This window comes from Nothobranchius furzeri, chromosome 11 (genome assembly GCF_043380555.1).
Source record: "Nothobranchius furzeri strain GRZ-AD chromosome 11, NfurGRZ-RIMD1, whole genome shotgun sequence".
NCBI lineage: Eukaryota > Metazoa > Chordata > Actinopteri > Cyprinodontiformes > Nothobranchiidae > Nothobranchius > Nothobranchius furzeri.
Window position 1 is genome coordinate 34,496,017 of NC_091751.1, and position 22,056 is coordinate 34,518,072.

Here is a 22,056-nt window from a genome sequence, read left to right on the forward strand (position 1 = left end):
GTGTTTGTGTGGTTACTCTTAATTGTGTGGAACATCTTTATAGTATGTTTTTAAATTAGATTTAGATTTTTATTTAATTGTATGCTTTTATCTTTTTTATTTGTTCTATTTGTTTTTACCTACTTTGTTTCATTAATTGTTTTTAATGTTTTGTTGTTTTATATATATATTATCTGGGCCTTAGAGTCTGTCAATAAAGATTATCTACAGAATAGACTTCAAAGTGCTCCTACTAGTTCATAAACCACTCAATGGCATGGGACCAAAATACATGTCCGACCTCATTCCTGTATAAACACCCAATAGGGCTCTGAGAAGAAACAATCAGCTGGTAGAACCTCGGGTCAGAACCAAACATGGTGGAGATGCATTTAGTTACTATGCTGCTCACATATGGAATCAGCTTCCCCATGACCTCAGATCTGCCCCAACCCTAGTGTTGTTTAAAACTTAAAACCCTTATGTACTCATCAGCCTTTACATGAATGGTTTCTTATGCTGCATCGTCTCCTCTGTAATTTGTGATGTAACTTTGTCTTCTCCTTTAGCTCTAAACTGTAATTCTATCTGTGTGTATTTTCGTTTGTGTTTTTATGTGTTTTCACATCATGTCCTGATAATTGTAAAGCACATTGAATTGCCTCTGTGTTTGAAATGTGCTCTAGAAATAAAGCTGCCTTGCCTTATAAATACAGACATCATTTTGTAGATATCTAAAACCTCACAGATGTTTAGTTCAAAAACAAGTAGAGTAGAGTTGTAGTAAAGACCACACTACCCGAGACCAAGACATTACCAAGACCAGAGAGAACCAAGACCGAGACAAGGCCAACAGTTGAATTAACAACCGAAATGATGTCATGCCAAGACTGAGCCTTGTGTAGTAACCAGACACACCTAAAACTCCACCAGTAAACCCATCAAGGGTCCAGTTTTGTTCCATGAAAGCTACGATTTAAGAAGAGTTTAACACAGGGGTCGTGTCAGTCTGGCGCTGCAGTGCACCACCCTATCAGCAATGGTCTCGACCGTTCTTGTTAACGAAAATAAACCAGACCGCCCAGTCCGTGACCGAGACAAGTCTGATTGAAAATGGCCTCGTTACCAAGGCAATATCAAGAACATTTAAATATAGCCTTGAGACCAAGACTATTACATGTGTGACAGTGTGAGCATCCTGTCACAATGTCCCGATTGATCATGCGCCCTGGCTACTTGGCCAAGGGGATGTCCCTTTGGCTGACTGGTTAGAGCGTATGACTCTCACCCGGGAGTCTGGGGATCGAATCCCGCCCGGGCCCTCGTTTCTCCACCTTGCCACACATGGCTTTAATGCTGAGAGCAAAGATGGACGAAAATGGAAGAGCTGCATGCTGAGCATCAACATGGTGTCATACGAACAGTCGGACAACACACACACACACACACACACACACACACACACACACTGCGGCAGTTGCAAGAACTACAGACAGATCTTTACTCGTGCAGGTAACCAGTAGGAGTGAAGTTCAGCCAGCAGTCAGTCACCTTGGTCTCAGTCAGACCTCCGAGGAAGAGGACTGATAAAAGAGTCACCTCAGAACGGAAAACACACATCTGACACAGGTGTGAAACCAAATTCTGGTCCGGTACCGACCGTACTGACCCATATGCTTAAGAGCCACTAGTTACAGATGTCAGAAACACCAAACTAGATTAATGAACCTCAAACAGATCATAGAATTTACCAGACAGGATGTGAACATCAGAACCGTGAGAACCGCCCAGGTTCTGAAAGGTTGACTCAAACAGAAAAAGGATGAGTGACATCAAATCATCTGCAAAACCTCCGAGTTAGAAGATTCTGGTCGTGTGTGTGTGTGTGTGTGTGTGTGTGTGTGTGTGTGTGTGTGTGTGTGTGTGTGTGTGTGTGTGTGTGTGTGTGTGTGTGTGTGTGTGTGTGTGTGTGTGTGTCTTTTACAGCAAAACAGAAATATTTTAAATGATCACCGGTCGGGAAGATGAGCCACTTCCTGTTTTTCATAAAGTGGGCGGGACTTGCTTGTATCAGGTCAGACTCCTTCCACCTCATGACTTGGACCTGAGTTGAGATTCTGCTGGTTTTCAGATTTCTGGTCAGGTCTGATTCTGGGTGCAGAACCAGGGTCACGGGTCAGAACCAACAGAACCAGACCTCAACGTTCTAGGATCAGGTTCTAGTGCCGTTGGTTCTGTGGGACCTGATGACACCACCTACACTCAACCAGCTCCAGCTAGTCTCAGCTGATCCGATTGACTCAGAACTTTTGAGTTTGTTTCTGGGTCTGATGATGAAAGACAACAAACTCTCACTGGGTCGGTTTCTGGGTTTTTATTGGTCACACAGAAGTGGTAAACATCATGTCAGGTGTGTACATGTAAACAAATGTGCAAGAGAACAACGAGCATGTTTTTGTACAGGAACGAATGTGGGTCGTCAGCAGGAAGTGTAGCCGTGGAGTTTCTGACGTTCCCACGAGTTTCTAAAAGACAAAACGGGAAACAAGAATTCAAAAATTTTATTCAGACACAAAACTTTGAATAAAGATCAAATAAAACCAGAATAAAATCTTTTTATGAGAAAATAAAACTGTTACTAGAGGGTTTTTGTTGTGTGGCTGAAATGTTATCATTATTATTCGTGTTTCATTAACTCCAAACCAAACATTCACAACTTTTAGTTTTGTGTCTAAAAGGATTTTTATCAGCAGCAGGAAGTTTAAACAACTCCAGTTCACCTGGATTTTCTGTCCCATCGGATTATTAATCTGTCTTCGTCGTGTCTTCTGTTAGTCATCTCCAGAACCAGAACCAGAACCAGAACCAGAACCGCCACACCTGATGTTTTAGACCAAGTTCTGCGCATTTGATTTTCAGCCATTTAAAAAGCTTTAAACAATCTGAGCTGGTAGAAAATCCACAACGCTGCAGCTTTCCCCAGCTTGCCCACGACAAACCAGCACGTAAATAAAGTCACCATGAACCGTCTTTTATAATTAAACTGAATATTTAGGAAGTGGTATTGGGGGGGGGGGGGGGGGGGGGGCTGAAAATATCCAGCAAAACTTTCACAGTAAGAGCATCCACAGTGTTTTGATGAATCGCTTTATTTTGAAAACCTGCTGTTGCTATTAAGAGCAGCTCAGCTGTGAGCTGATTCTGTGGTTTATGTCCATCTGAGGACTCCGTAGGATTGGAACCTAAAAAGCTCCTGTGAGGTTCTGTGAGGTTCTATACTCACACTGACTGATCCACAGGCGCAGCGTCATCAGTACGTTGAAGACGACGGTCTTGATGAAAATCAGTCTGAGGATGGAGATGCTGATAGTTGCCAGATTTACCATTGTGTCTGAAACAAACAAAAATAATTCACTATAAACAAAAAAAAAGCAACATTTTAAATAAATGTCGACCGTTGGGTCGGGTTCTACAGATACCTGGTTCCAGAGAGGCCTCGCACGTTGGAGCATCCAGGCGTTCTGAAAACCAGCAGCAGATGGAGACGCAGTGAGCTTCAGAAAATAAATCAACCTAACATCGTTTACTGTTTAATGTAAACGACTTCATTGTTCTCTGATCAGATCACCTTCACAGCTTGTTTCATCTCCATCCTTCAGGAACGCCACCTGGCTGAAGAACCGATGGTCTTTAGGATTCCGGGCCGGCTCCGTGTCATTGAACAAGCGATGATCCATAGTCGCGTTCTGTCGGGTGAACTCTGTCGCCAAACACAGCTTAGGGGAGTCATCCTTGTCCCTCAAAATGTAATATTCTGGTTTATGTTGTTCTTCTGAAACACACAGAGGGAACAGAACCATCAACACAGAACCATCAATATCAGTCCACTCTGTTAGGTTCTCCTGCATCAGCCATGTCCAAAGTGCGGCCCGGGGACCCCCACCTGAATTTTGAGAATGATGAATTTTTTTCTCTTCCCATAGGAAGTTGTTTATGTTTATGTTTATTTATTTGGCATGATGCTTTTATCCTAAGCGATGTACAGTAGAACCTCTAGGGCAGCGGCCCCCGAACCCCGCAGTTTGGACATAGCTGTACTCCATTTTGTGTAGTTCCATAAGTGACCGGAGCTAGAACCTCCATTTCAGGTACTGGAGAACTGGAGTTTTAACCTGAAAAGTTTTATTTTCTTTAGGTTTTAAAATATGATCATCAGTTTAAGATGTAAAAAAACAAATCAATAGTTATTTTTATTTTATTTCATGATTGAATTTTGTTTTGTTTCTGAAATCTTACCCACACCCTGCACTAACCTTGCTAATGCTAAACCACACCCTGCTAACACTAACCCAGCTAATGCTAAACCACATCCTGCTAATACTAACCCCGCTGACGCTAAACCACACCCTGCTAACAATAACCCCGCTAACGCTAAACTACACGCTGTTAACACTAACCTTGCTAATGCTAAACCACATCCTGCTAACACTAACCTCGCTAACGCTAAACCACACCCTGCTAGCACTAACCCCGCTAACGCTAAACCACACCCTGCTAACATAAAATCTAACCCCACTAAGGCTACCCATGCTAACACTAACCTCACTAAGGCTAACTACGCTAACACTGACCCCCACTTAGGCTAACCATGCTAACACTAACCCCACTAAGGCTAACCATGCTAACACTACCCCCCACTAAGTCTAGCCATCCTAACGCTACCCCCACCAAGGGTGTGTTCGATTTTCCTCGAAAGCAGTGTTGCCAGATGTACGATAATTATCGTATTTGTACCATAATTTTGGGCTCTGTACGATGTACGATCAATAGTTTCAAAAATCCTCAAATGTACGATAATTTCACATTGCATCTAGTAACACCGTCTTTTGCTGTGACTTTCCCAAGTCCATTACATAATTTTAAACTGTTCTGAAGTCAGATTTCACCTCAGTGCTTACAGGTTTATGCTATTGTGTCTATTACAAAAACTGACTCTGGAACTAGGTGAGTAGGCTGCTTTGTCATTTATTGGGTCAGTTTTTCCACTGGTGTGATGTTTTGTCGCGTGCGTTTAACCTATGTAGAAATGACATAAATAGGACTGCGCAAATGTGCATATTGTGTCAATGAGTGGAGGTCGGAGTGGTGCCGACACACTCTGCACGTTTATAAGCATTATATTACTGGTTTTAAAGATGTTTATTTAAACAGGGCAATATAAAACACCTTCTTTGTTATATTATATTGGAGTGAGAAGTCGTTTATAGAACGTTAGTATCAAATTTATAATGTACGATAATTTGTACTGAAAAACGATAATTTAGGCCTCTCTGTACGATATTGTGGGATTTTGGATCTGGCAACACTGCTCGAAAGTCAGAACTTGGAATGACGTCACACCCGAGTTAACAGCGTTCTGGTTGCCAGAGACAGAGAAGTCGGGATTCCAATATGGTGCAACCCTCAAACTACTGTTTTGTTAGCTCTCAATGAACACAGATGACTCATAAACACACATAAAGCTCATCTTCAAAAAATATTCGAAGAGACAAAAATGATCTAAAACAACACTTTTAGATTGTTCAGCTTGGAGTTGCAGGCGGTACATATAACAATGATTTTAGACGCATTCTTATAAGTGTGTCTTGTAAAATAAACACATTTTAATCAAAGCTACTGTTGTTGATATGGAGAGCTGCCATTTTGGATCTCGAAGTCAGGGTTGTGAAAATTTTCTGAGTTTCCGACTGGGAGATCCGATGTGAGGGGGCGTTTCATTTGATGTTTCCTACTCGGAGGTGGGGATTTCCAAGTTCCGAGGACAAATCGAACGCACTATAAGTCTAAGCATGCTAACGCTAACCCCACTAAGGCTAACCATGCTAACCCTACCCCAGACACACAACTAAATATTTTATCACTAAAACTAAAATCTGATGCAGGTTTTTTTAGTTTATAACTTGAAAAATCACTGAATTTTCATTCATATTTGTCTCTTTTTCTGACTTTTTTTGCTTTAATCATGAATAATGATGTGTTTTATTTTTTAATAATAAAAACTTATCTGGTGTTTCCTCTTTAGTCTCTTTTATTTTATAAAGTTTTTTCTCTATAACTCAGCAACAAAACCATTTTAGAGCCTGTGTTTAAAGTTTTAAGTGTCAACTTTTGTTTTCTTTCATCATAAAAATAAAGACAGTTAGATGTTTATCTCACTGGACTGGATGAACACAGCAAAACTTAATTGGGTCAAAAGCTGAACTCTGTTTTAATTGGTTCAGGAGTTGCAACAAAACTAACGACATAAACTTCTGACTCAGGTGATAAACTCACGGGTTTGGATTTGTAGTTTGGTTCCTTTTCCAAAGTCAAGTTTTCTAACTCCGGATTGAGTCACACATCCTCAACAACGATGACAAAAACTCACTAGAAATGTTATTTTACACTATAGTACTTCAGTAGTAGTATTAGGAGTAGGAGTAGTGTAATGGTAGGAGTACAGTAGTAGTAGTAGTAGTAGTAGTAGTAGTAGTAGTAGTAGTAGTACAGTGTCCCATAACGGGCCTACTAGTTAAACCTGATTAAGTTCTGCATAAAAACCCAAATAATTATTTTACTACCTGCTTTGTTACAAGTCAGCTAAGATTTTTCTGCTATACAGTATGGTAAATGTTGTGGATCTGTAGAGCGCCTTCTTAGGGTTCTACAACCCCCCAAGGTGCTTTACAACACAATCACTCATTCACACAGTAACACGCTGGTGATGATTAGCTACGATGTAGCTACAGCTGTCCTGGGACACACTGACAGAGGCCAGGCTGCCGTACCTGCCTAACCCTAACCCACCAACACCTGTTCATCTATAAAGGGCAGGATTCAAACCCGCAACCTGCAACTGGGTTGAATCTAGAGCTGACTGAGGCGGGTTTTACTCACCGTCCTGAACCAGAACCTTTGATCCGGACCCAAAGATCAGTTTCTGGTTGTTCAGAGACACACAGTCCAGAACGGATCAGCAAGAACCGCAGGAAGTCTGAGAGGATCTATACCGTCTGACTCGGTAACCAGTAAAGAGAGAAAAGAGTTCCAGAGAAGGATAAACTCACGGGTTTGGATCAGTAGTTTACTAGCGCCAGACTGAGTCACAACAACAACAACAACAACGACACACCCTAACCCTCAGACTCATAACTCAGGTGGTTTGTTGTTTGGAGTGAAAATTATACATTTTGTTGTTGTTTTTAATTATAAAAACTTGTGTTTGAAATAATTTTCTATTAACAAGAATAATTCTTTAATATTTAGCTTTTTCTACCAAAATTGGAAAGTAAAATGGTGGTTTAACCCTTTCATGGACAGCCTCCCTAAGTGAAGCTGCGTCCTGATCGGACATCTGAAAAATCTTCATGCCTAAAGATGAATGAAAACATAATTTAAAACATCCTGATTGAAGCTTTTAGGGTTTTTATAAACTAAACTGGAAGTGTAATAATTGAACTCTCTGCCAATAAACCAGTTTGATGAATGAATGAACAGAAAAGCTTCTGGTCTCACGAGGGATTCGGCCAGTTTCGTAGAGGATGTGTGGATTAAACTGACATCATTCAGAGCTTAATGTGAACTAAATGCAGTTTAACGAATTTGTAATCCTCGGTACTCTGGAATGAAAGTGACTGGAGTTCAGAATCTAAACTACAGCTTTAGAATAAACTTCACAAACTCACTGCTCTCCACCAACAGCTCGGCTCCTTCTCCAAACAAAAGTTTCCAGCTGGACCCAAAAGCAGTCCCACAGTTAATCTGCCCAGAACCAGAACCAGAACCTCACACTTTAAGCAAACCTGCCTTCATCCATGTTTCATGTTAGAACTTAGGAGAAGAAGAACAATTTGTTGATTTTCTTCTCTTTTAAATGCCTGAAGCTGAAAAACAAATAAACAACGATGTGTTGTGGTAAATGGACCTCCTCAGAACATTCTCACCAAATGTCCTGTCAGAGACTTAACTCTAGCTTTTCTACAGTTCTGTTGAGCCAGAACCTTTTATATCAGGTCAAACTCACATTTTATGTTATTTATTATTAATATTGATTGATTTGTATTTTATCTTAATTAATTATAGTATAAAACATCCAGAAACACACCAGAACCATCAGCTGAATCCTCCAGGTGGAAAGAAAAAAAACATCTAGCTGGTTGAAGACCAAATAAATTTTGTAAATAATCCAATTTAACATCAAAAACACAGATTATCAAACCTTACATAAACAAGCGCGTGTACACTCACAGGTGCTCACATGGTGCTCTCTAAAGTATGGGCTTGGGAACGTTAAACACAGGTCTTAAGACTATGGTGGGCACTTAATGCACTGTGATTTATTATCGTGATTCTTCAGTTAAGCAATGTTGATTATATATTTTCTTCATCAGGTTGACGCAGTGATAGCTAGATCTTGTTGTATTGTTGTTGTGTCCCTTTTTTTTGTCTTTTTCTGCAGGTCTAGAAGCAGACTCTTGTTCATTGTTTATTTTTGTGGAACCCCCCACCCCCCCTCCTCTCTCCCCACCTTTTGTCTTTTCCTTTCTCTTTCACCTCTGTCTCTGTGTCTGGTCGGAATTACAATGCATTCAACAACAATAACAATAAAGTTTTAAGTATCAGGCGTGACATTAAAAGCAAACGCTTTGATGCTCCACCTGAGAGTAAATCTGTAAGCCTTGTCACCATCATTCAGACATCAATTCTGCTTGCTTCACAGCCAGACAGGACATGGTAAAAAGAAAAAAGAAGAAGAAAAAACAGATTATCATAAAGTTTAAGCTGTTTAAATCAACATTTCAGACCTGACTGATTTATCTAATTATTATATTATATTATATTATATTATATTATATTATATTATATTATATTATATTATATTATATTATATTATATTATATTAGTACTAATTATTATACTTGAAATCAATCCCAAGCTGTTATGGAGCGAGAAGCTGCTGACCTGAGTCAACCTGCAGGTTGGTACCAGAACCAAAAATGAGTTTGTTGTTTCCGTAGAGTATCACATCGTCAGAGCGACCCCGACACAAATGCTCCAATAAATAATCTCATCTCATCTCTAACCCATGTAATCTAGTCTAATCTACTCTAATATGTAATATAATATATTACAATACAACTCAATACAATATTAGATTAGATTAGATTAGATTAGATTAGATTAGATTGTCTCAGTCAGGCAGGATTTATATTTATTAATGTAATTATGATTTATAAAGGTAATTTCTTTGGGACTCACTCGTCTCAACAGTCAGTTTGATTCCTGATCCAAACAGGAATTTCCATCCTGAACCAGTCACACATTGTTTATGTTCTTGACTAAAACCTATAAACAGTACTGTAATCGCATAATAATCCTAAACTCTGGTAATCTGCACGTATTTACTGGTTTCTTCCAGTAAACTGAACTGGATTGAATTGAACTATAGCTTTGATCTATTTGATGGTTCTTATTTCTCTAATGTTAATTTATCAGTGCATTCATTTACTTGATGTTACTCCGTGGATGGGGTCCAAGTTTTTACCCCAAATGACCATGGCTGCTCCCCTACGAGAAGTCTGGGATGGGGTGTTAAAATAGACTCTGCAGGTGAATTTTGCTGTTCGTTCGGGTTTCTACCAGTTGAGGTGTTTTAATGTTCTGATCATTTTTGTTTTATGGGTTTTTAATCTTTTACTGCGTTTTACTATACAGCTGTTTTGTTGAGTTTTAGTTATACTTTGTTCTGCACCTCGGGTCCCCTTGATTGGGGGTAGGAAAGGGCTTTATAAATAAAGTAGAATTTATTTCTTTTTTTACTGATCTGTTGTCTATCCAGCTCAGTGTTTATTTATGTTTGATGTTAAATATTAAACCATAATGTTTATCACACAAGCAGCTGAGGATGTAAGAACGCAGAAGTCTTGCTTTGTTTATGGATTAAACCACATCATCTGCTAACAGCTTTACTTTCCCAGATTAAAATCCATTTTTAATGCACATTAAGCATTAGAAATGTTTTTCTGGTTATTCTAGATGTTTTACAACCAGCTGAAATAAAAATGTTTCTTATAAAACCAAATGTGTTTAATTACTCACTGGTTTCTATCGTTAGATTAGTTCCTTTTCCAAACACCATCCTTCTGTCTCCTGATGATGTCACACAGTCAGTCCGACCTGAACAGGAACTCTCAACTTTCCACTACTTCCAATACTTTAATCTCATTGGTTACTTTTGACTTTGAAATGATGGTTAGATGCTATTTAGACATTTTTTAAAGAATGTAATGTAACATGTCCAACTAAATTAAAGCAGCAAAACTGTGATTTCAAACATAAGAGTTAATGTTCTCTGTATAATATTCTCTGAACATGTATTAACTTTTCTTTCTTCTTCAGATAGATCTTTTATTTGTTAAAGAAAATAGTTCAACAGTGACACAGTCAATGATAAGGATTTAGATATTAATAATTATTATTTTTACTTTGGCTTATTTATCTTGCTAGATTTTATTTATGACCAACAAACAGACTTTATTACTGGAGAACCGATGGGCTCTTAACCCATAAGAAAGTTTTACTCACTTTGGTTCCATCTCCAAACGTTAGCTTGAATCTTCCTGACCCAGCAGGGCTGAAAACTAAATATTAGACGGGTTTTGGTTTGTAACTGTTTCTGGTCCGACTTGGAGAGTAAAACCTTCTTTAGTATAAACACGCTTCAGGACGTCTAACAACCATTTATAACGGAATAAAGTCTCAACTAATAACAGACTAACTTAGAACCGAAGGACTGAAGACGATTATTTAGTGCTGTTTATGATGTCTTTAATTGTTGTTGTTGTTGTTGCTGCTGTTTACTTTGATTATTATGTATTTTTTCTTTAGTTTTAATTTAATAAACATTCTAAACTAAACTACACTGAAAGAAAAACTAAAGATTTACTGACAGATTTACGTTAACTTTATCATGATAATAATAAAAAATGATTTTGTTTTAAAGTTTGATTTATTTCTCTTTTTACCTCCAGGATTTGTTTATTAGGAATAATTTAACATTTCCTATTTTACCGTAATTCTCTCACCCGAACCCCAGATTAATGCTCCTCGATGAACACATTAGTCCGACTCATCTACATGGCGGGTCACTCACTGGATCCTACGGACACAACAGTTCCTGCTCCAAACACAAACTCGTAGCTTCCAGCTACACAATAGATCCGTCCTCAACAAGAACCTCAGCAGAACCCACCAGTTCCAAAGAAAAATTCACTCAGTCACCATTTATTGTAAAAGGAAAGTTTAAGTTTGACTTTTACTTTGCGTAAAATTAGAAACGTGTTCCTGATGTTTTAAGGAGCAAAAATATTCATTTATAATCAAACCTCTGGATCGTTTTCTATTCAGCTCATGAATAATAATTACTGGGAACATTTGGCTAAAAATGTACTTTTCAAATATTTAATCAGCTGAATAAAAAGTTAGATTTGAGGTACTAAAAATCCAGATTGTCACCAGATGGAGAAGAACCATTAATGTTTAATAAAACATAAACTCGGCGGAGTAAATCTGACCTCACGTGGAACATGAGTCAGTTTAGTTCCAGATGTTTGTAGAAAGAGACGCACAACAACACAGACAACGCCAAGTGGAGAAGGGAAACACACAAGATTCATAAGTAATGTTACTAACTAAGCTGTATAATATTAGTGGTTATTAATCATGTGTTTCTACCAACTATTAACTTCTACAAGTTTTATTTTGACATGAAACTTACTGGACTGAACCTTCAGCTTCACTCCATCACCAAAATATAATCTCAGGGTTCCAGTTCCAGTCACACATAATCCCACTCCTCTACAAGAACCGACTCTTGATGGTTCATTGGACGAAAGTCCATCAGAACCAGAATCAGATCAAGTCAGGTGGACAGTTAATCTGGTTCTGATTCTTGGTTCTGGTAAACGAGTCTCAACTAAAACCGGTTCCACCTTAAATATTCTGTGTGAGTGAGATGATTAATAATAATATTAATTGTAAAAATGATATTTGTAGGTTGTTCTGAACACTTCTGGAAACGTATTTTTCTGGAAAACTTTCTGATCAAAGACAAAAGAAGCAGGAAGTTTAAGGAAAAGCATCATAACTAATAAACATCAGAGTTTAATGTTGTTCCACAGAAACAGACGCTTTAACCCATAAAGCCTGGTTCTGCTCTCTGGACTCTCAGCAGAACCAAACCCAAGAGTCAGACTCACTCAGAACAACTCGTATTTCTGTGGCAGGTCCAAACAGAACCGCGTTGACGTTCACTCTGAGCCGCGTCAGAACAAAATCCCGCAACTACGGAAAGCTCATTAAGCTAAAATCATATTAATATTAATAACAAAACTAAAATAAACGAGTTCAGTATAAACGTTCCTGATTATTAAGATCAGAAAAACTAATAATAATAACTTTATTTCTATGGCGTCATTAAAAAACCTCCTGATGAACACATGAATCGGTAACATAGTAACTACTGGTTAACTACCTATTCTTTCCTGCTTCATTACTCATCACCCCCTAGGCCATTCCCTAGTAACGAAGCGTACCTTGTTGTAAAGTGTTACCCATGAATCAGTCAAAACTCACGGGTTTGGACGGTTAGTCTGGTTCCGGTACCAAAGTAGACCTGATATCCAGCAGCAGCATTCACACAGCCCAACGGACCAGAACCAGAACTCTAAAACCATTCATCTCCTGATCACTGATGACTAAAGATGAATCATTCCTAATGTGTTCATGTTATTATTTACCTATTTGTTTGTTTTCTTATAGGCAAGATGTTTAAACGGTTTTATAAATAAAGTTGGATTGAAAACGAGAATAGGTTACACCCACACAAATGCTGTTTACATTTGTTTATTTATGTTTGTTTGTTTGTTTGTGGTTTAGTGAATCAGCTGCTGGATACTACACATGAAAAACAAACATTTACAGCTAGTTAGTTAAATGGAACCTGGAACTAGTTATAAGTGGGTGAACTCTGGTACCAAAGAACATCTTATACTGGCTCAGTCCATCAGTCGCACACGATGAAGCTCCAGGACCAGAACCCAAACTAAATAATCCTGAATTATTCATCGAACGTTCATTTTAATTCACATTAATTCAGTAAGAATAATCTGAAAGTTCTTGTTTATGTTTAAGGAGAAAAACATAATATTCCATCTTTAACTCTTTAATGTTTAATAAGAAGTCGACTCAGCCCCAGAGATGAAGTTAATCTGGTTTAATCTGGTTTAATCTCTGCTTTTGTTGTTCTTTATGATATAAATAATTATTGAAGTTCAGCTTCATCATGAAGAGAAATAAATAAAAACCTTCTGATGAACACATGATTACATTCATGTTGTAGATTAACACTCACTGGGTTGGACGCTTAATCTGGTTCCAGTACCAAAGAAGATTTTACCAACTGCTGCAGTAGTCACACACCATGAAGCTCCAGAACCAGAACCAGAACCCAGGTAAACTTGATCATTAAACTCAAACTTTTTGTTGTATTCTGATCTAATAAACATGACTATAAAATAAACATTTACAGTTGAATCATTTATCTATGTTTTCTATTTTTTTCTACTTTCTACTCCTCTGATCTGCATCTGCAATCAGAACCTGGACCAGGACTAGAACCTGGACCAGAACCAGAACCAGGACCAGGACCAGGACTAGAACCAAACTCTCGTTAAAAACATATTTTCTAATCTTATGAAAGAAAAAACTTTTGTTTAGAATAAAAACTTTTGGTTGTTTTTGGAACTTTTATTTCTGCAACATTTAGAGATTAAAATCTATGTTACAGTTTTTTTATTTTAGTCAAAGTTTTTATCCAGAAGTTAAAATATTTCAAGTTTTATACTTTTAATGTTTACATTTTTAAACTGAAACATCAATAAATGATTAAATACTTACTGGGTTCTATGGTCAGACTGGTTCCAGTACCAAAAACCAGTTTGGTTCCAGCACCAGCATTCACACAACATGAAGCTCCACAACCAGAACCAGAACCTCCCTCTATCTAGAGGCTTTTAAAGTGTTTAACTTAACTTCTACAAACACGTTCAGAACCTTTGAGTTTTGGATTCTTCGAGCTTAAAATCTGAATTTCTGTTTTTTCTTTCAAAGTTTTCACCCAGAAGTTTAAATTATTTCAAGTTTTTTTGTTTTTAATGTTTATGATTTTAAACTGACACATTTATGCATGATTAAATACTTACTGGGTTCTATGGTCAGACTGGTTCTGGTACCAAAAACCAGTTTGGCTCCAGCATTCACACAACCCTAAAGTCCAGAACCAAAACTGAGTTCTGATCCAGTTCTCGTTCATTGAGTCAGTTCTGAAGAGGATTTCTGATTAAAAGGATTAGGATTAGGATTAGGGTTTTCTCACTGTTCAAATGAAAGTTTCCTAAAAACAAAGTAAATAAATAAAAAGAGTCAAATCTGATGATTTAGGGTTTTACGGGTTAACTTTGTAAAATATTTTATTTAGATAAAAATGTTTAAATTCATTCTTGTTTTTGTGCTTAACCAGTAAAACGTTTTACAAAAACACGATTAAACACTTACTGGGTTCTACGGTCAGACTGGTTCCGGTACCAAAGAAGATCCTATTAGCATTCACACACCATGAAGCTCCAGAACCAGAACCCGGGTAAACTGGATGGTTAAACTCAAACTTTTACTTGTATTCTGATCTAATAAACATGATTATGTTATAAACATTTATAGATGAATCATTCATCTACGTTTTCTATTTTTCACTGATTTGTTTTCATTTAGTCGATTGAATCAAATCCTTTTGTGCAGTTTTCCTTCGTTGTTCTGATGATTCAGTGACTCTGAATCCCTTCACAAACTCCTCTGATCTACATTTAACAACTTGCTGGTTGGACGGTTAATCTGGTTCCAGAACCAAAGATCATCTTGAACTGATTAACACACACAAAGATGCTTCAGAACTCAAACGGATCAGAACTAAAGTACAGTCAGAAATTGTTGTTTTTATTTTTCAGATGTTCTGAAAAAGTCTCAAATATTATTTTCACCTGTAATAATTAAAGTTTTAATGATAATTTATTCTAAATGAAAACGACTAACCGATCAACGGATTCATCCTAAAAACCCTTTTATGCTTCATCAAAACGACGCTTAAATCAACAATGATTTGAATGGTTTCAGTAATTAGTCCAGTTACAGGTCCAAACATTAGCCTGGACCCAGAACACAGAACTTGTAGAACCAGAACCTCCTGGTGAACCTGGTCCTCCTGAAAATGATCACAGAATCTTTTCATCACTCACTGGTTTCAGAGGTTAGTCTGGTCCCATCTCCAAACAGTAGCCTGTACCCAGCATTCACACAACATGAAGCTCCAGAACACAAAGTCAGAACCAGAACAAGAAACGGATCCTGGACCTGGACCTGGACCTGGACCAGGACCTGGACCATGACCAGGACCATAACCGGAACCAGAAACGGATCCTGGACCTGGACCATGACCTGGACCTGGACCAGGACCAGAAACAGATCCTGGACCTAGACCATGACCTGGAACAGGACCTGGACCATGACCTGGACCAGGACCATAACTGGAACCAGAAACGGATCCTGGACTTGGACCTGGACCAGTACCTGGACCAGGACCATAACCAGAAGTGGATCCAGGACCATAACAGAAACCAGAAACGGACCCTGGATCTGGACCAGGACCTCGAATAAAAAGGTGTAACTTTATTTCTACAAACACGTTCAGAACCTTTTAGTTTTGGACCCTTTAGAGATTAAAATCTGAAATTCAGTTTTTCTTTAGTCAAAGTTTTTTTTTTTTCCAGAGGTTTAAAATAAGTGAAGTTTCTTGTTTTTCTTGTTTAAATTTTCTAGCTGAAACATAATAAATGATTAATACTTACTGGGTTCTACGGTCAGACTGGTTCCGGTACCAAAGAAGATCTTAAACTGGTTTCCTGCAGCATTCACACAACATGAAGCTCCTGAACACTATGTCAGGACCAGAACCAGAACCAGGAACAGAACCATCCGGGACTAGAACCAGGACCAGGATCTAAACGTGGAACCATCCGGGACCAGAACCAGAACCATCCGGGACCAGAACCAGAACCATCCGGGACCAGAACCAGAGCCATCTGGTTGATAGTTTCTGTTGTTTTGTGATAAATGAAAAATTTCATGTAAAATGAGTCAAATAGAAAAAGTGTGATTCTGGTTCTGATGGACCCGTTTGGTACCTGTTTACTTTAATGACTCTTTGTGTTTCTCTAATGAAAAATCTTTTTTTCCCGTTTAAACCAGTTCAAAGCTCCTGATGAACACATGAATCAATTAAAACTCACAGGATTGGAGGATTGAAGATTGAACCAACTGCTGCAGTAGTCACACACCATGAAGCTCCAGAACCAGAACCAGAACCAGAACCTGGATCATCTTTTTTCTACTTTCTACCCCTCTGATCTGCATATGTAACCAGAATGAATAACTTACTGGTTTGGATGGTTAATCTGGTTCCAGAACCAAAGATCATCTTACGTCCACCAGAATCAGTCACACAACATGAAGCTCAAGAACAAATACTCAGAACCAGAACCTGGACCAAGACTAGAGTCAGGACTAGAACCAAAACCAGAACCAGAGCCTGGACTGGTTTCACTGGTTCTGGTTCTATCATCACCAGCAGAATACAAACCGGGTCCCTTCTGATTTGGTTTCAGTGCATTAAAAAAATTCAGATTTTTTTTTAGGTAAAATGAAAGATTTTATAAATTATAGATCGTGTAGATTATATCAATCATACATACATCATATAGATTATATTAGTTATATCAATTAAAGATTATATGGGTTATATAGATTATAGATTATACGGGTTGTATAGATTATAGATTATATTGTTTTATAAATTATAGATTATATGAGTTATATAGATTATATATTATATTGTTTTATAAATTATAGATTATATGAGTAACATAGATTATAGATTATAGATTAAATTGTTTATATAAATTATATATTATATGGGTTATATAGATTATAGATTATATGGGTTATATAGATGATAGATTGAATTCATCATTTATGATAAAAACCAAACATGTCAGATGTTTGGATCTTTATAATTTATTAGTACTGTTTCAATTTTATTTAAATAAATAGAATTGATTTCATTTGAACTCTGATGAATGGGTCCTCCCCGACTCGTGGTTTTTGATCAATTTAATGTTTTCCTGGTTTAGTTTAATGCTGAATTGTTCCAATAATCAAATTAAAACTCACAGATAAATTTTTCAGATTTACTCAAACACCGATTATCAATACAAACCTTTTTAATTTTTTTTTCTTTATTTTTGTTAAAGTTGAGACTGATTTTTTTTTTACATTTGATGTTATTGAAAAGCAATAGAAAGAATAAGTTTATGGTCTAGTGTATTATCTGGAATGGAGCAAACTTACTGGTTTCACCGGTTAATCTGGTTCCACCTCCAAACATTATCTTGTACCCATCAGTCACACAAAGTGAAGCTCCAGAACATAAACCGGGCTGCTAAACGGTTCAGAACCATGACCAGTCGGACTCAAACCGTCAGTTAAAGAACAAACAAAATCATTGATGTTTAAATGAAAACAGAAGCTGGAAGCTTTTGAACTGATTCATCACTTACTGGTCCCACTGGTTAGTCTGGTTAACTCCTGGCTTAACTCCTGTGCCACTGTTCTACATTCCCATTAATTGGAACAGCATTCAAACCAGTGAAACCAGTTTAGGTTCAACTAGATCAAAGCTAAACCAGTTTAGGTCCAGTTCTCACATTTAAACCAACTCACTGCTGCTGATGAACAGTTTGGTTCCGTCTCCAAAGAGCAGCTTGTTTCCTCCAGAGCTGTAAGTCACACAGTCTGCAGCCAGAGCACAAAAACCAGAACCAGAACCAGACCAGGTCCCGGTGTGGGCATACCCCCTGGTGGAGAACTTGGTCCTGTTTGTTCTTTTAAAGGTTCTGTTCAACCCGACCTTCTGGACTGAACCACCAACAGTCAGACCCAATTACAGTTCAGGAGGAACCCGATCAGAACCACAACCAGCTGGTTCCGACTGAAACGCTTACCTTTCTAAAACTAACAACAGAAACTAACCGGATCAGAACTAAATGGGTTCTACTGCTAATCTGGTTCCACTCCCAAAGGAGATCTGGTTCTGGCCCGATCCAGTCACACAAGAACCTCAGTCACTTGGTTCTGGTTTCACATCTTTATGATTTCAGAAGAACGTCTGTTCCTTATTAAAATCATAAACTTTTGGCGTTAGTTTAGTTAATCTAAACTAACCCATAAAAACATGGTTTTGGTTCTGATCCGACCTGAGCGTAATGGATCCTAAAGCTTCACCAACTCGACTTTATTTAGTTTTATAAAAAAATGTTTCTAAAAGCTTAACTTTGAGCTTTTATCTCCTGCTGGTTCAACGGAAAACAAGACAACTTACTGGGTTCTACCGCTAATCTGGTTCCACTCCCGAAGGAGATCCGGTTCTGACCCGATCCAGAGGCTCCAGAACAGAAACTCCAGATATTTATGACTTTAGTAACATCTCAGGTTGTCTGTCTGAAATGCTTTGCTGAAATAAAACCTGAATCTTACTGGTTTTACTGGTTTTGGGTTCATTTAGCTTCAACCAAACAAAATAATATTTTAATAATTGTTGATTATTTATATCAGCAGCTTGTTTGTTTGTTTTGGTCATGAGGGACAAACGTTGTGGATGTTATTATTATTATTATTATTATTATTATTATTATGTCATATGTGATGGATTGGAACTTACTGGGTTCTATGGTGATTCTGGTTCCGTCTCCAAACAGAACCTTACTGTACCCTCCGGTATTCACACACCAGGAAGCTCCATCACACAAACGTCTAAAGCAGGTTCTGCCGGGCTGAGGACCTCTGACCTTCACTAGATCAGAGTCAAACTCAGCTTCATGTCAAATCCACGTATTTAATGTTTCCACAGAAAAAGGTGATTTCACACGTAAACGAGAGCATTTGTGGAGCGACGGCCCGCGGTGAGCTCTGCTCCAAACAAACAAACAAACAAACGTTATTAACTGAAAATAAAGAAGATTATTAATGATTTTGTTTGTTTGTTCTGTTGACTGTAATGAATTAATCAGAACCTACTGGGTTCTAGTGGTTCTGGTTCTGTCTCAGCTTTACTGAGCCAGCCTGGTTATGGATTATTATGGTTAACATGATTTTACAGTTAATGATTTCCTGCTGATCGTCTGTTTAATGGAGGTAAAACTTTTAGTGATTTTTGATCAGAATGAATGTGACAAACTGACTGAAGGTAAATTTGAACAAACAGCTAAAGGTTTTATTTTTGACTTTCTAAAGTTCCACATTTTTACTTTTAAAACCATGAAAAATCTCTGGTTTCTGTGGGAACTCGCTGGGTTCTACCGTGAGTCTGGTTCCGGTTCTGAAGAGGATCTTCTGTGATCCGGTCTTCACAAACCCAGCAGCAGAACTTCAGGTTCCTGTTCCATCATCAGGTTTAGTTGCTGTTGTTGTCAAATCAACTAAAAATAAAGGCTTTATTTTCATTTTTCTACATCTGGTTTGAGTTAATCATGTTAATAAAAATAGTTTTATGAAGATTTAATAAAAAATTAATAATCTGTATTTAGTTTGTTTACACGTCACATTTGATCACATTTAAATCATGGGTTAAAAACTTTAGAAGTTTAAATAATATACACTTCACTAAACACTATGTTGTATCTTTATTTGTAGTTATTTATTGTTTACATTTATATTTGCTGCCTCTCATTAAAGAACTTTAATAAATATATCTGGTTATTCACAATAAAAACATCTGAACTTACTGGGTTTTACCGTTAATCTGGTTCCAGAACCAAAGAAGATCTTCTGTCCGACATTCACACATTAAGAAGCTCCAAAACCAGAACTGGCCCTGTTCTAGGCTCCAGAACCAGCTGACTTCATTTACTCTGTTGTGTTTGTTTACATTTATGTAAAATCACGTAAACGTTTGTCTCCGTTTTCAGGTGGAGATAAAACCGAGTTTTAGTTTTTATTCAACTTTAGTTTAATTTCAATCAGAATCAAAAAAACATATCAGAACTTACTGGGTTCTACAGTTAACCGGGTTCCGGTACCAAAGAACATCTTCTGCCCAGTATTTACACAACGTGAAGCTCCAGAACAAAAACTCTTCAGAACCAGAACCAGAACCCAAACTGCTTCACGTTCGTCTCATTAGGATTTAATCATAAATATAAAAGCTGCTGCCTGGGCTCAAACGGGCCGGACCCTAATGGTTCTGGACCAGAAACTGGACCCAAACCCAAATGTACTGCACCGGTGTTCTACTCACGGAGGCTAACAGTCAGTCTGGTTCCCTTTCCAAAGTGAACCTTCCATCCAGCAGCAGAAGAAGTCACACAATGGTTCTGGTCTGACCCTAAATCTGAACCCAGGTCAGCCCCTTCTCAGCAGCACCACCAAATGGGTCAGAACCACTCCAGTTCATTTAAGTTGTTAGATTTTCATATTTGACATGATAAAGGATTAGAAACAACAACTTACTGGATTCCACTCAGTTTGGTTGCAGACCCAAACAGGACTTTCTGAGCGCTACCAGACACACAGCACAGACCTCAGAACCAGAACCGGGTCTGAGGTCCTGAACAGAAACCAATCATTTTATCTGATTCTGATTAAGGAATTGACTAGATTCATGTGACATTAAATCATGAATCTTTAGGTTCGAGTCTGACCTGAGATCAGAGTAACTCGATTTAAACGAGTTAAATCATGAACGACAGGTCTTAAACATTCATAATTTCTGGGAAAGAAAAGTCAGAAACCAGCAGACTTACTGGGGTTCACACAGACTTTGGTACCAGGTCCAAACAGAATCGTGTCGAGACCAGAACCCTTCACACAGCAACACAACACACAACAAAAACCCACAGCTAACAAATCAGACTCACATTTAAACTGGTTTAATCTAATCTATCTAAAACTGGTTTCATTTGGTCAAATCTAACCTGGTTGAATCTGACCCAGACTGGTTCTAACCCAGTTTAACTAAACACTTCAAATTGACTCCAGTAGTTTAGTTTAGTTTAGTTTAGTTTAGTGTTTCGGTGATGAGTCAGAAGCTCCCGGATTGAGCTCTAATCCAGAATTTAAACAGAATCAGCCGTTTATGCTGGAACCTATTTCACCTAAAACTTTCTTAAGTGTAAATTACCTGAAACACTAAATCCTACAAAAACCTTCTGGATCTTCTCTTTAATTCAGATTCAGATGTTTAAAAATGTTGCAGGTTAAATATTTAATCCCAGTTTAAATTCTAGTTTGACTTCTTCAAACAGTTTTTACACTTGAGCCTGAGTCTTTTACAAAACCGCTTTAGAAGTGGACTTACGGGTCAGAACCATTAGCCTGCTGCCGGACCCAAATGCCAGTTTACCGTAGATGGTTCCAGTTTTCACACAAATACAAACAGCAGCTCAGCAACTGAACCCAGATCAGCTGCTGCCTAAAACTCAGATTAACTCTCAGATTAAGTTAAATGAGCCGGTCTCACCCGTCACAATGATCAGACGGGTTCCAGAACCAAACAGAAGTTTGTCGTTGGCTCCTCTTGTCACACTGAGGTTGAGATCAGAACAAAAACCAAACGGTTTTGTTCTCTTTAACAGAATTAAAATTTGGGTCACAAAGACAACCAGATGAAATTCAGAAACTAAACTCTACTCAACGTTTTGTTTAAATGTTTACATTTGTATCTAATTGTTGTTTGTGATAAAAAAAATTAGAAACTTCTGGTTTTAACCATTACTGATGTTGAATCTCTACAGAACATTTTAGAAATATCCCCATTTATGTTACTTTCTGTCAATTCTGATTTCACGACTGTCAGTTACTTTAACGTCGAGCATTAAT

General features: G+C 37.9%; 1 protein-coding gene across 1 annotated transcript; it reads right to left on the reverse strand.

Annotated features, from left to right (window-relative positions):
- Nucleotides 1–2,338: 2,338 nt before the first annotated feature.
- On the reverse strand, nt 2,339–19,061 carry LOC107383737 (M1-specific T cell receptor alpha chain; the record flags this gene model as incomplete). Its single annotated transcript, XM_070556063.1, has 5 exons — nt 2,339–2,504; nt 3,263–3,370; nt 3,459–3,500; nt 3,608–3,811; nt 18,902–19,061. Coding segments are annotated over 5 exons (516 nt in total), but the record flags the coding sequence as incomplete, so codon positions are not given.
- Nucleotides 19,062–22,056: the final 2,995 nt, after the last annotated feature.